Source organism: Varroa jacobsoni, unplaced genomic scaffold (assembly GCF_002532875.2).
Source record: "Varroa jacobsoni isolate VJ856 unplaced genomic scaffold, vjacob_1.0 scaffold_641, whole genome shotgun sequence".
In the NCBI taxonomy this organism is placed as follows: domain Eukaryota; kingdom Metazoa; phylum Arthropoda; class Arachnida; order Mesostigmata; family Varroidae; genus Varroa; species Varroa jacobsoni.
The window spans coordinates 902,319-915,376 of NW_019213543.1; the positions used below are offsets into that span (position 1 = coordinate 902,319).

Here is a 13,058-nt window from a genome sequence, read left to right on the forward strand (position 1 = left end):
AACGTACTTGTAATAGCTGCTGAATGAAACTTCATGCAACTAACCGGAATAAATTGGCTGGATTAAAAACGCAGACAAGCTTGCTTCGCGCAGTAGCCATATCAACCCAGCCTCAAATTTGCGTGCTCACGAACCTCCATTAATTAAATCTTATATTAGTATTGTTTGAATTATTGTACATTATTGTACTAACTACTTTTTTTTTTTTTTTGTTTTTTTTTAATTATTCTGTCGCATACCTGTATCAATAATCGAAAGCAGTTACTTTTATGTATAATGAAAACACCACATAACAGTGAGATTCAACGCATTCAATTATTTACTTTCAAAAATGTCTATCTAATGAGACGGGCAATTGACAAATAATAATTAGTGTGTACATAAAGTAGGCCTAATAGCCGATTGTCTATCAAGTTGTAAAGATTTAGAATTAGATGGCAACCGGCCACTACCATATGGTCAGTGTACCATTTAAAGTACAAAGTCAATGATGGTGGGCCTCAATTTCCAGCGCGAAATTGTCGTTGTGAATTGAAATATACAGTATAATGTGAACTGATTATGTTGAGACCTTTTACGGGATTAGATGGATTATTGTATCTATACGTAAGTGTTAAAAGTGCTCACCGAATTAAATAGGGGAACAATATATAGGGACCCAACACAATCCATCTGAAGGCAATACAAAGTCTTTCGTTACTCATCAATATATATATACATATACCGTTTTTAATAGTTGAGGTTAATAACAAGTTCGGTTCGTTCGCCTTGGAATTGCCGATAACGGACTCCAGCTGTGTCCAGAAGAAAGCTGGATGCAACGTATATCGGGTCCTGTGAAAACAATTATCTTCACATTATTATTACACATAGATAGTATTTGCTGATTCCACTTGAAACCAAAATGTGTCGTTCGGTTACGCCGATCAAAAGCTCAATGGTTTGTATTAGGCCAGACCCATTCGTACCTTTGGTTTTTTATGGTGCAAGTAGACTACCTGCTTGATCTGGGCCTGGACGACAAGTTTAGCGCATTCATTACACGGGAAATGGGTGGTATACAGAGTCGACCCAGAGATATCATGAGTGTTCTTGTTCATGATAGCGTTCATTTCAGCATGGCACACTGTCAGCATAGATGCACAACAAGCACAAATTCCAAATGAAAGAAGTTTTAGCTTTAGCGTTTATATAATAGACTCTATTGATATGCCTTACAGTCTAGGGATCTGTAACAAGTTTATATGTCTTATAGTGAATCGACTAAGATAATAGAAAATGTAAGACTTATGAAAAATAAGTGGCTTTTGTTTGGGACTGTTACGTCTTCCTTTCGTTCGTTCGCTAATAATAAAGCACTGTGCCCCGCTGAAAAGCTCAATAAGCTTTACAGTCATTTTTCTTCTAATTATTAAATTTTTCCTTTAACTTCGATTCCAAAGATGACGGGTAGAGGGGAGGGGAGGGGCGTCCTTAAAAAAAGTTTCTACGTCAAGCACCGGATGTTCCGCCCGCGATGGGGGCTCTATAACTACGAAATTTACGTTTATTTAACAATTATCCTCTTATAAAGTTTATCAAAACAATCGTCGATGAATTTGAAAAGTCGAGTGGGTTGCATGCTTTAGCTTGAAGACGTTATTTTTAAATATGAAGAGCCATTTTTGAAGCAAACGCCAGATACGTCCTTGTCGTTTACGTCTCGCCTATTCCGGGTAGTTTCGACAGCTTTTTGCCCTTAGTGAGATACGAATAATGAGTGTCCAAAATGTTGTGTTTTGCCGTCTGCTATATATATGCTTTTGGAGTCTGAAAAAAAAGCCGATTTGATCTTGAAAAACAAACTTTTCGTCATCTAGTCACATACGTTAAACAAAGTAGAGAGAGAAAGAACCTTACCTCTCCTAACAACCTAACGAAATTGAATAGATAGTAGCGTACGAATGACCGAGGTATTGATGTCGCAGGCACGAGACCATCTATCTGCTGTAAAAACTTACCAAATCCATACTTGGTTTTCGACAAATCATCGCCTACTTTTCCCCATGGCATAATGTCGTCGTGACATCCTATAGGCATTCCGTTGTAGCCTAAACCAACGATTTTGTGGTCCCGGGTAACGATCGCTGCGCCGACCTAAAACAAATACCAGAAGGTTTGAGTTATATGCTAAAAGAATAAAGAAGATTCTTCTTTGCTACGTGTCTTGTATCTGCAGCCCGTCCCACCCGAATCGATTGCGGCCCCCGAGACACTTTCATATTTACAGACGATTCCTCTATTCACTTGTCGCTGAACTGCACCGTATCAAGAGCGGCAACACTTCATCCTGTACGCTCCTTTTATGCACCTGTTTTTCCGCTCTCCTCGACCCGTTGCTTCTGAAGTTTGTACAACGTTAAGGTCATATCGAGGTCCAGCTTTCACTTCTACAACAGAACTTAAATATTTGCGAAGTGACGATCCGAGCCGGGCAAACAAGCTTCGAACACTAAGCTTGAAAGGTCAATCGGTTTTCTGGGTCTAGTTTTCCCGTATTCGTATGTTGTCTTAGATGCGAATGTGACTCGTAGAGATACGCAATGAAACTGGACGTTATTAAGAAATTTGTTAGCTTTGAATCTATTTAACAAAGCTCCGAGTAACGGTTCTCCCTTCCCACGGGTAGGCATCCCTGCCGTTTGCACCTGACGATCGATCCGTTCAGGCCTGCACGACATCTCCGTTAGGCGAGCGCCTCGCATGGTTATCTCCTACAGCCGGCCCCCAGCAGAAGCAACGAAGAGTCAGAACGGAGAGTAACAGGTGGTTGAATTGGTGCGTTTCACAGCGCCGACTGAACGCAACTCGAATCATTCTTCAATCAAACTGCGTATTTACCGATCTATACGTGTATATCTGCCGATCTTCGATTTCAAAAGGATTGAAACCATGCCAAATGTAGGCGGTGTATGATGAATAAGAATCGAGATCTGATCGCGTTTATAGCTAACCAGACTACTGAAACCATGCACAACTGCCCACCAGAAAACGGTTCGAACTTCTAGCAGATTCTGATAAATCAAAATCATCATGAGACTGAATTTATTGGAAAGTTACCAGGTGACGAAGAAGCTGTCCGCTGCATAGAGATGCACTGGGTCATTTCTATTGCACTATTTTCTGCCTGAAGCACATCATTAATAGATCACACAATATCATAAATCAATTGCAGTACATAGTAGCAAATGTTAATAAAATGTTATACCTGAGTGTTTGGATCCTTCGATCGCCGAGCGGATAATGCTGCCAGCGACATAAAATAATCCTCCCATCTTAAATAATCGGATCGAGCCTTTTCCGGAGATCGCGACCTTGCCGAAACTAAATCACCCGTGATACTGAAACAGATACGGCATGATGTTCAAACGGCTTATTTACCTATATGCAGCGATACAAATCTATTATAGAGTTTTCTAACCTAGGAAAAGATAGGCCTCATTTAGGTTCGTGATACACTGTTTGTCAAATTTGTATTTTGCTGTTGAAAATTCTATGTTGTCAAAGAAAAGTACATCAAATATGATCTACAATGAAAAATCTGACCTCGGTTCCGTAGGTCAGATTTTCATTGTCAGACAGACAGACAGACTGCGCCTTCAACGGCGACCACATGTTCCTTAAGAATGAACACGAAAATACCATCTATTATAAAAGGCTTCTCAACTACACCACAATACATGGCGCAGGAAAATATATCTGACTGTTTAGCCATTGATTTTTTTCTCCTTCAATACAGCAGATTTTAACGCCATGTCATTTGCCACACGTGTAACGTTACCAGACGTTACCGTACCTAGGATCTAGACTCTCGTGCGCAATATCACCTACCTTGTTGTTACTGATGGTTTATCGATAGTGAACTTGTGCTACGACAGTTAGAAGACTCTACGTAACGTGACACAGCAGGCTCTAGTTACCATATCTCTTTTATTTTTTATAATGGCCATGCGTGACACGATCGTATTGTTTGACACGTGAGACAAGTTTACATAACCGTAGTGAATAATTTTGAAGATGAATATAGCTATAACTAGTAAATCTTTGGCAACATAATAAACCTACATAACAATCACTCATCGGAGCTTCAATGAAATTTGTGGCGGTCTATGAAATGAAAAACGTAACGGATAAATTATTACGATCGGCTATAGATCTTTAACGCAAACATACAGCGTTTGAAGGTCGTAATACGAATAGACAAAATACTCTTATTGATTTTGTAGACACTTAAGAAAGTATGGCACGATGATATCTTTGCTTACAAGATAGACAGATTTTTATTTCCCTACTACATGTACGGAAAAAAAAAAACATTTTATACTAGCTAAAACGGTCGGATCATTTTGTATATATGCTCTGATTGGATTTCCTGTGGCAGGCTTGCAGCTCTTTCGGCTCAGCTTTTCGTGGGCGGGTGAGCCAGTCGCTCCCTTCCTCCACTCGGAGTAACTTCGAATCTATCATCTGATTTACATTGAACCAATCTACTCTGACCATTTACTATTTTTTATGAATATCGCACAAAGAAGAAGCGAATACTGTTTCACACGTTCGCTCACAATGTATTGCAAGCTCTGATTATGCATAGTTCATTGCACATGTAACAACTGGCAGATCATTTTCGACCTTCTAGCACTTATTTTAACCTAAATATTAGAAGAAAGCCAGACTCGAGTTGGCACGCAGTTAAAGTTACTTGTTCGGGATACTCACGACTCAACACTTCGGCCATCTTTGTTGCCAACGTAATCCGGTTTTATCGATTCCATGGAAAACACTCCGTTGAACTTTACAGTCGTTTAAAGACAGCTAAACAACAGTTCCCGGCAACTTCTACGAACAGTTAATACGTCCAGACGTTATTGATATACCATGTGATTTTACCAGCGGCTACTGGAACATATCCAGTTCATCTCTGATATGATATTCAGCTGTTTGTAGGCCGATTTGTATCTTAATCCTACATTTACGACAACTGTGTTTTTACAATTGGCTGAGTAGACCGGAGAGGGAAGTTAGCGGTCGCGTATTGGCGGGCCCTTTCTTATTGTTTATTCTATAGTTTCATTGGCCCCATAGACATCAGCTGTCATTAGTTTGAGCGTGCTTCAACCAGCGCCCTCTGCAGAGAATCGAAAGAAACTGGCTGCCCGCCTCAGATTTTCTGGGGCAACTGTAATATGACGAATGGGGCTCGTACGTTGATAAACTTGCAGCCGCCCCTTTAACGTGTCGTGCGTGAAATAGGTTATTTTTAGCATTATAATACATTTAATAGTGTAAACTGTATGTGGTATAATATCGATTGGCTCAGAATTTTTCTTCGATATTTATGACATACTTTTTAAAACATTTAACTCTAAAATTTGACATAGGTATTAGCGTGCGCGTCAGCATCTGTAGTTTTTTTTTTTTCTTTTTTTTTTTTTTTTTCTTTAACTACGCTTTATTTCTAACACAACTTTTGCGTGCTGAACGTGTTCATTGTCTATGAGGCTGTGCTATACTACTATATACAAAGCGTATCTTTAAACGGGCCGTTCCACCTCTGAAGCTTACAGGTTATCGCAATAATTAGGTGAAGGGTTAGATCACGTCTGATATCCATATTCACATGGTAACGACTAATTATTACGGTGATATATGCCAATTATAAGGATAAGAGCACATGTCAACGATACCCAGCCGAAACCTAAAAGTTATTTGCCCTCCTATGAATTGTTTTTATGTACATATATGGATATAGTGTAACAGGACTCAAACTGTTCAAAGGCTTTCGCTTTACTGTGTATACGTAGTGCGTATGTGTGTATGAGAATGGGGGAGAGGAGGGAGAATAAATATATAGATTAGAAATATTCATGAAGTTCCGGTTGTGATTTCTTAGTCTAGTCAACCATATTTTGGATGAATTTTAACAAAAGTTTGAAAAGGCGTTGAGTTTTGTGGATCATACAAAACATTAGTCGCAGTTTAGCGGACCAAACACTCACTTAGAAACGCACCAGCCTGAAAGTCATATCATAATTAACGTCTATGGAATATGGTATAGTATTTGTATGAGTAATAGATAATAGACTACTGGCTCAATGGCGGCCCGAGAGAAATGTCAAAAAAAAGCTACGTTTTCAATTTACAGCTCCCACTGTCATATAATCACACGGTAAGCGTGCCTGTGCGTAGTTCTGAATGAACTTTCTCGAGGAACTTTGTCTTTTGTTGAACTGACTTGGTGCGGAATTTTCGAAACAACATATTACTCTCATACATATTATACTCATTGGATCTTGATACGGTATTATCAAGAAAATTCGGTCTTACGAAGATTTCTGCAAATGCATCACAAAAATATATAATTATATTTACTCCATTAAAATTGGCTGTGAATAATTTTGATCCATAAGAGGATCTCTATATAGTTTTTTAGCAGATACAGGTACTAAACCTGCTCAATGGCTGTAATTTACTGCAGATTTATCTTCGCTGTTACCTTGCACCATATGCATGTTTAGCTTCAACAGTGCAGCATAATCCTCTATAATCCTTGTTCTATCCTTGCTACTCTCAGCTTTAACAACAGCCCTATGAGGTAACAGGCTGATCATATCAACCGCGCCTATAGCTACTTATCATTTTTGCCTATTTCTTTTTTTCATAAATCCTTAGTTATCTCTGAGCGTCGTTGAGATTTGAACTGGCACTAGCCATTACTGTGATTGTATGCGATTACCAAGCAGCTTACCGCATCAGACGGCCAGACGATGCCTGTCCTGCCTAAATCACAGCCAGGTTACGATGGTAGCGATTTTGAGCCGTCATGGCGGTCGCTAGAGGGCCCGATTCACACACCAACGAAGAAAATTCTATTGAAAGAAAGTGACTATGGTGCAATTTACGCTGGAATAACGTGTGAGACTGTTGGAATTGTATTTCGAACCGCGCGCATACTGTGAGCACTATAGCGTAGATAAAGGACCTTTCGAAACAATGGTTCCAACGTTGGTTCAGCGTTTCACTGCCACGGGATCCCTAAAAAACGATCAACCCCGAACCGGCCGGCCGCGCTCGGCTAGAACCAAGGCAAATATAGAGCTTGTTAGGACAAACATCGAAGAAGATCGAAAGACTTCGACGAGGGAACGCGCTAGAACATTACAACTGTTTCGGTCGTCGCTGTTGCAACTTTTAACGATGGATTTAAAAACGTTTTACAAACAACGTTCATATACTAATATATGACGTATTTAAGTACTATAGTTAGCAGGATTGGTAATTTGACTTCTAGGCTCGCTCTACATATAATAAGGGTGACCCGTTTCAGGTAGTTTGTCAAGAGTAAACTAACAAAAAAATTATTTTTGTTTCCATACATTCTTCCATTCGCTAATAGAATAATTATCAAAAAAAATTGAATGTTAGTGAGGAGGCTGCACAACATGGTGTTTTTTTTTAAACAAACTTTTTGCGGCACCAATTCCTTCAACTCTCTGCTATTATTGCTCACCTTGTTTCGTGATCTTTGCGATGCTTGAGGCCTTGTGTCTAATACCCTTTGCTTTCATTTTAGATTTTTACGTCAATCATTAGGCTCATTATTAAGCGCATTCAGGCGGACTTAAAGTTACATAACATTTAAACTACGCAGCGCTGGCTCTCAATTACGTCAACTTATTTTTACGAGTTTGATAGTGGAAATCGATTAAGTTTACTACATGACGAATAAGTTCGATAGAAGCACTATTTTTTTGTCTTGAAAACTAACACTCAGTCTTTGTTCCTCGAAGGCTACAATGGTGCGGAAATTTATCGGAGATGAATGAAAACGTTAGATGAAAAAGCCTCAAGCGGAAGCAAATACGTGAATTATGCAAACGCTTCAAGAATGGAGATCGGTGTTTGAAAACCAACAGAAAGGTGACTGTCGCGACCAAGGGAGCTCTTCAACTTCAAATTAAACGACTCTGTTGGCCAAAATTAACATTTTACATTAAACGTGTTGCAGAATTAAAACTCATTAACAGAAAATGTGAAAAGGAAGTAAAAAGTTGGGCTTCCGTGAGTCGACCTCAAGCCGGTTGGAAATGCGTATCGTGTATTCTAGATCCAATTTGCAGAACCAAAAAGTCAGCTTGAAGCATACGGTTTTTATAGACGAGGCCTGTTCTAATCTCTACCGATAGCCGGGGACAAATCGGACGAGAAAATGGCGTCGCTCTAAAAATAAGTCAAATTCGGAAGCAGTGTCGAATAAGCTCAAACGTAAATTCACGGTAGTACTTGCAATGGATATCAGGACATATCGCTGAGAATAGGACAATGAATATAGCTAGCTGTCCTAAGTTTCTCATCTTGAATGAATTTTTGGCCCAGCCATCGGGAGCACGCAATCTGGCTATTTAATAATAATAACGACAGACCTCATCGCCATGCCTTTCGCTTCAACCCGCTTATTCCCTCGATTTAGGCCCGTGTCATTGCGGGTCTTTCCAAGTGCTAAAAATGGACAACTGGTGGCAAGCTTATCTCACAATCGATTTACTGCGAAAAACCATAAGATAAAGAAACAGGGAACTGTAAAAGCGCTGAAAGAAGTATTTTGAAAAACAAGAAACAGTATTTTTACCATCAACAGTATTAAAAATTCATCGTTCTAGCCTAACTAGTTAAAAAGTTGTTATTAAGTTTCAAAGATTTGCTTTTACCCGCCGAATAGTTTATATATATATAGACATTTTATTGACTCGTTTATTGTTATAACTTATCTATTTAATAACTTATCTATTTAAATTTGATTATTGGTTGTCATATATATTCTATTTTGTTGAATCGAATGATGTATTTTTCGATACAGGACCCATGATTAATTTGCTGGCTAGCGTAAGTCCCCTCTAAAGAGTTGTGTTGTATAGGTATTGCTTAAAGAGTCCACAATGATCAATTTATTAAAAAAAAAATAGCGAAAAATATACCTAGATAATCTCTACCAGCTGGCAGGACATGCAAATGTCGAACTCAACAGAAAAGTATCTATAAGTAAAAAAAAATAATGTTTGATCTACTAGACAAAAAGACGATAATTTATTGAAAAAGACACCACTTCTGGATTGCAAGACGAACGATCTTATTCGAATCATTAAAGTCAGAACAGACGCCAAACTTTGCTAGGCCTCTCTTAGCCTATGACGACCCATTAAAATCCATGTGCCCTGTCCGTTTTGCTCTCTTCAACTTGTCATTTTCCTTTTCATCAAAAGTCTCCATCAACAAGGGTATAGTACGTAGAATGTTCGTATTTACTTGCATAACAGGCCACTTATTATATTTACCTGTCAGGATAACTCGGAGTACCGTCTGAGGCACTGACGATAACTTAACCCACTCAGCACTACGGCAGACAGGAGTGAAATCGACAATTAAGGTGGGTCAAGCCACGCTAGGCCTCACCTTCTTCCGCCAGCTTTCTCCCATTAATGTTTCTTGCCGGCCCGTACGGTAAGCTTATTTTTTCGCTGCAATATCCATTCATTTCTATTTAGATCAAGCCGGTCGAACGAGGCTCTATCAATATTCAATGTAGCGGCATGTAGTAAGATCAGGTAAGATCGAGGTATCAATGATTAGAGGCGGTCTATCGTTCTGTTCCAACCAAGTGCCTTCACGCTGATACAGGACATCAAACCCCTCAGCCACACGATTACTGCCGAAGGTAAAACGTAACAAGAAACTTCTATCCCCTTTTTTCCTGCCTGACACAACCAGCACCCTTACGGATACGAATGCCTAAGATGTTCTGAGTTGAGAGCAAGACAAGGCTCCCGACGGTCACAAGATCAACGACCCGTGTAGCACGTCGGTCTAAGGCATCGAATGGGCACGAGAGCAACACTTTGCTTGCCATCACCGTAACGCTATCACTTACTCTAGATACGTGTTACAGCAAAGACGATATTTGACGAAGGAGTATCTGTCCTTTTGAGTCATGTTCTTAGCGCCTGCCTATCTCACATAGTCCTTGCTGTACGAACGCAACGAGGTGCGTGGTTCTAAGATGTAGTGGGCCACGTGGGGAGCGTGGGTGTTCCCGAGTTCCTTGTAAGTACGGCTTCAGTGAACGAGTGCATATGCTTATCCATAATGTGGCAGGCCGCGCCGCGCTTGGCCGAGTCTTTGGCAAGGTCTGGGGTGACAGGGGGCGAAAAACTACATTGAAGCTGACACCTCAATGTACAGTGTACTCTGTATGTTGGATGTAGACGACACGCTACCGCCTATAGATCGCATTGGATTGACATAGATATACACCAAGCAACAAACGGCTTTAGGGTTTTTCTTGCGGCCCAACTCCCTGCTCTACGGCTGCAATAGTACGAATAGCAGCAGCCAAATGACGTACAGAAGGTGCAAGCCTTTTCATTTCGCCCATCCCGTGTCTTCGTCAGTAGCTGTGACTCACCCGACACGTTCCCGCCATAAAATCGCCACTTACAACGACACTGGCCGAGGCCACGAACACGCGACGGCTACGAATGCGACAACGAAAGGGCGAGCCAATGAAGTTGAGTTCAACGAAGATGGCTGGCAGAGTCTGCCGCCACAACGAAACGCCAACACATCACTACAACGACCATCACCACACTGAAACAGGGACACGATCCCTGGTTCGCTACTGACTGGCCAATGGTACGAATAGGTTCATGGCAAGCTTCTATGATCACCGTCGCCGTGTTGAAGGAGAAGTCGAGAGCCAGAGAGTTTTTCGGTTGGCATGCCATCGCTTACAAAACTGCTACTCTCATAGAAAGCGCTGCTCAGGACGAACTACGTTCCTGGCAGCGGTCGATCAACTATGCTCCGGTACTATCGCACAATTTGATTTGCCCTTTACAACCTCAGAGCGGATGATGACCGCTGGCTTCGCTACTGTCGAAACCGTTAGCATCGAGCAAGACTTCGTCATGTGAAGCAAAAACCGACAAGCGGACCAATGGCAGCTGCAACCACATATACTTTTCTTATCGTTACGAGCTATCGTCGTATTGCTTGTTTTGCCGTGTCGGTCCCAGTATGCAGGGGTCCGGCCGATGGCGTCGACACATGGATGCTATTGCTGCTGCTATCCAAAAGTAAGGCGACAGTTCTCGCCTCTGGACCTGTCCGCTTAGCTCGGCCATGAGGGTTTAACTCAGCCCACATGTTAGTGCCTTGGTGGTGGGCGACCCTGTGCGATATAATGCGATACCCGTTAGTAGCCAATAATCGGGTTAGAGGTCGTAGTTTGCCGCCAAGAGGGGTGTAAGTAAATCGGCACAAAAGCGAACAAAGATCGTATAACTGTGAAAGGACTGCGATCGCAACTAAATAGCGAAGAGAAGAATGACAGACAGAATGATACCGAGAGGCGAAGGAGCAAATATAGTAGATGCTTGAAGCTCGAGTGAGCAGTCGTAATGAAGTCAAGTAGAATGAAGATCACCAATTTCGCAAAGAAGGTATCACAGGGACGTAATGAAACAATAAACGTCGAGTAAATGGCTTCAGGGAAGTCAGAATGGCTTGGTAAATGCTGTACTTTGCTATTGTCGGGTGGTATGACAAACCAAACGGACAAAGAAGGTGTCAGCAGTGGATCTGATAATGCCTTATTGAGAAAAAATAGAAATTAGATATGAAAATTAGGAGCTGAGTAACGTAGAACTTGACGGGTGGCCAGGTGACATACGGCATACGACAAATGATTTACGTTATAATACGAAATAAAACGATGTATATATTTGTAATAGGACGTGAAATTAAGGCACAACCTTCTCACCCATTAATTTTCCGTTGGTATAAATGGAGATGAGTAAATCAGGTTTTTCCGATTGCGATATTACTATTCTGAAAGGTCGCTAATTTACATACGTTTCGTCAACATAATTTTATTACGAAATTTACATATTTGTCAAGTATCTTATTTATGCAGTCAGCTCCGATATGGACAATTGCACTGAAGTTAACTAAGTGATATACACCTTAATGTATATAGCCAATTGTGTCTCTACGTTATATTGACCAGGATACGTCATTGATCAAAAGCATATTCACGAAAAAAACACGAAAGCTAGGATACAACTAGAGTATAACAGACATTCAAAGCTTGGCTTTATTATTATACGTGCAACATTCAATTAAACCCGTTTTGAGGCATGCTTTCAGCCATTCCCCTTCAACCTAGCCAATTGACCATGTTATTATGTAGCTAATTTACTACGAAAACTTCAGGGCCTTAAGTTGACCATTAGCTGCTGAGATTCTCGGCCTTGTTAAGTGCGTACGCAAGATCTATGCAATCATATACAGAGTGACTACAACGGTTCAGTATCTTCCAAAGTCCGCTTTCTGTGATATTGAACGTAATAAATAATAATCACAAGTGCGAGATACTCATATCGCAAAAAAAAAAAAAAGAGCAAAGCTCGTAGCCCTTTTGCCGTCCGACTTAGAAATGATTAGGAAATTTTGAAATATGATTATGTTTAATCCATCTGGTGGTGTGGACACATTGAAGAAGGCCTCTGAAGCAATCTTGCGAGTGCCTACTCTAGCTTGCCATATGGCCTTTTCTTTACACAACGATAACTAATGATGATTGCGGGGGGCGTGCAGTTCCAGTGTAAGTAAGCCTGAGCTGTATCTGGGAAATTGAAGGATTTTCACCACCTTCATTTAACAGGCAACCTTTCAGAATCAAAATCCTTTTCAAAAATAATAGATGAAAAGTTCACTCTTACATTACTTTTGCAATCGTTTATTACTGAATTAAGCCACTGTTCTGTTAATTACAAGAAATTCAATTGGTTCAAATAAGTTGGCCTTAAATATCAGCTAATTGCCGTGTAAGCGTTTTACTTAAAACGCTTAGAAAATTTAACTAGTATCGATAGAAGCTCACGCTTCAAAGGTGCGCCTGAAGCGCTCGCAAGTACCTCCATGGCTAACTAGATGTGTTCCTTCTTCAATTTTGCCCCCGAACCAGG

The 13,058-nt window shown here is 40.6% G+C and overlaps 1 protein-coding gene across 2 annotated transcripts; it reads right to left on the bottom strand.

The window, feature by feature from the left end:
• Positions 1-292: 292 nt before the first annotated feature.
• Positions 293-5,061, bottom strand: LOC111262268 (deoxycytidylate deaminase). 2 transcript variants are annotated; one of them, XM_022836409.2, is made up of 5 exons: positions 4,756-5,061; positions 3,248-3,380; positions 2,001-2,136; positions 999-1,126; positions 293-834 (listed from the first exon to the last, which is right to left on the bottom strand). In XM_022836409.2, exons 1-5 carry the CDS (start codon positions 4,809-4,811, stop codon positions 730-732), a joined length of 558 nt encoding a protein of 185 aa, XP_022692144.1. In that variant the 5' UTR covers positions 4,812-5,061; the 3' UTR covers positions 293-729. The 2 variants fall into 2 exon arrangements, with proteins under 2 accessions (XP_022692144.1, XP_022692143.1); XM_022836408.2 differs by having other exon boundaries at positions 969-1,126; positions 4,756-5,054.
• Between the last annotated feature and the right edge of the window lie 7,997 nt (positions 5,062-13,058).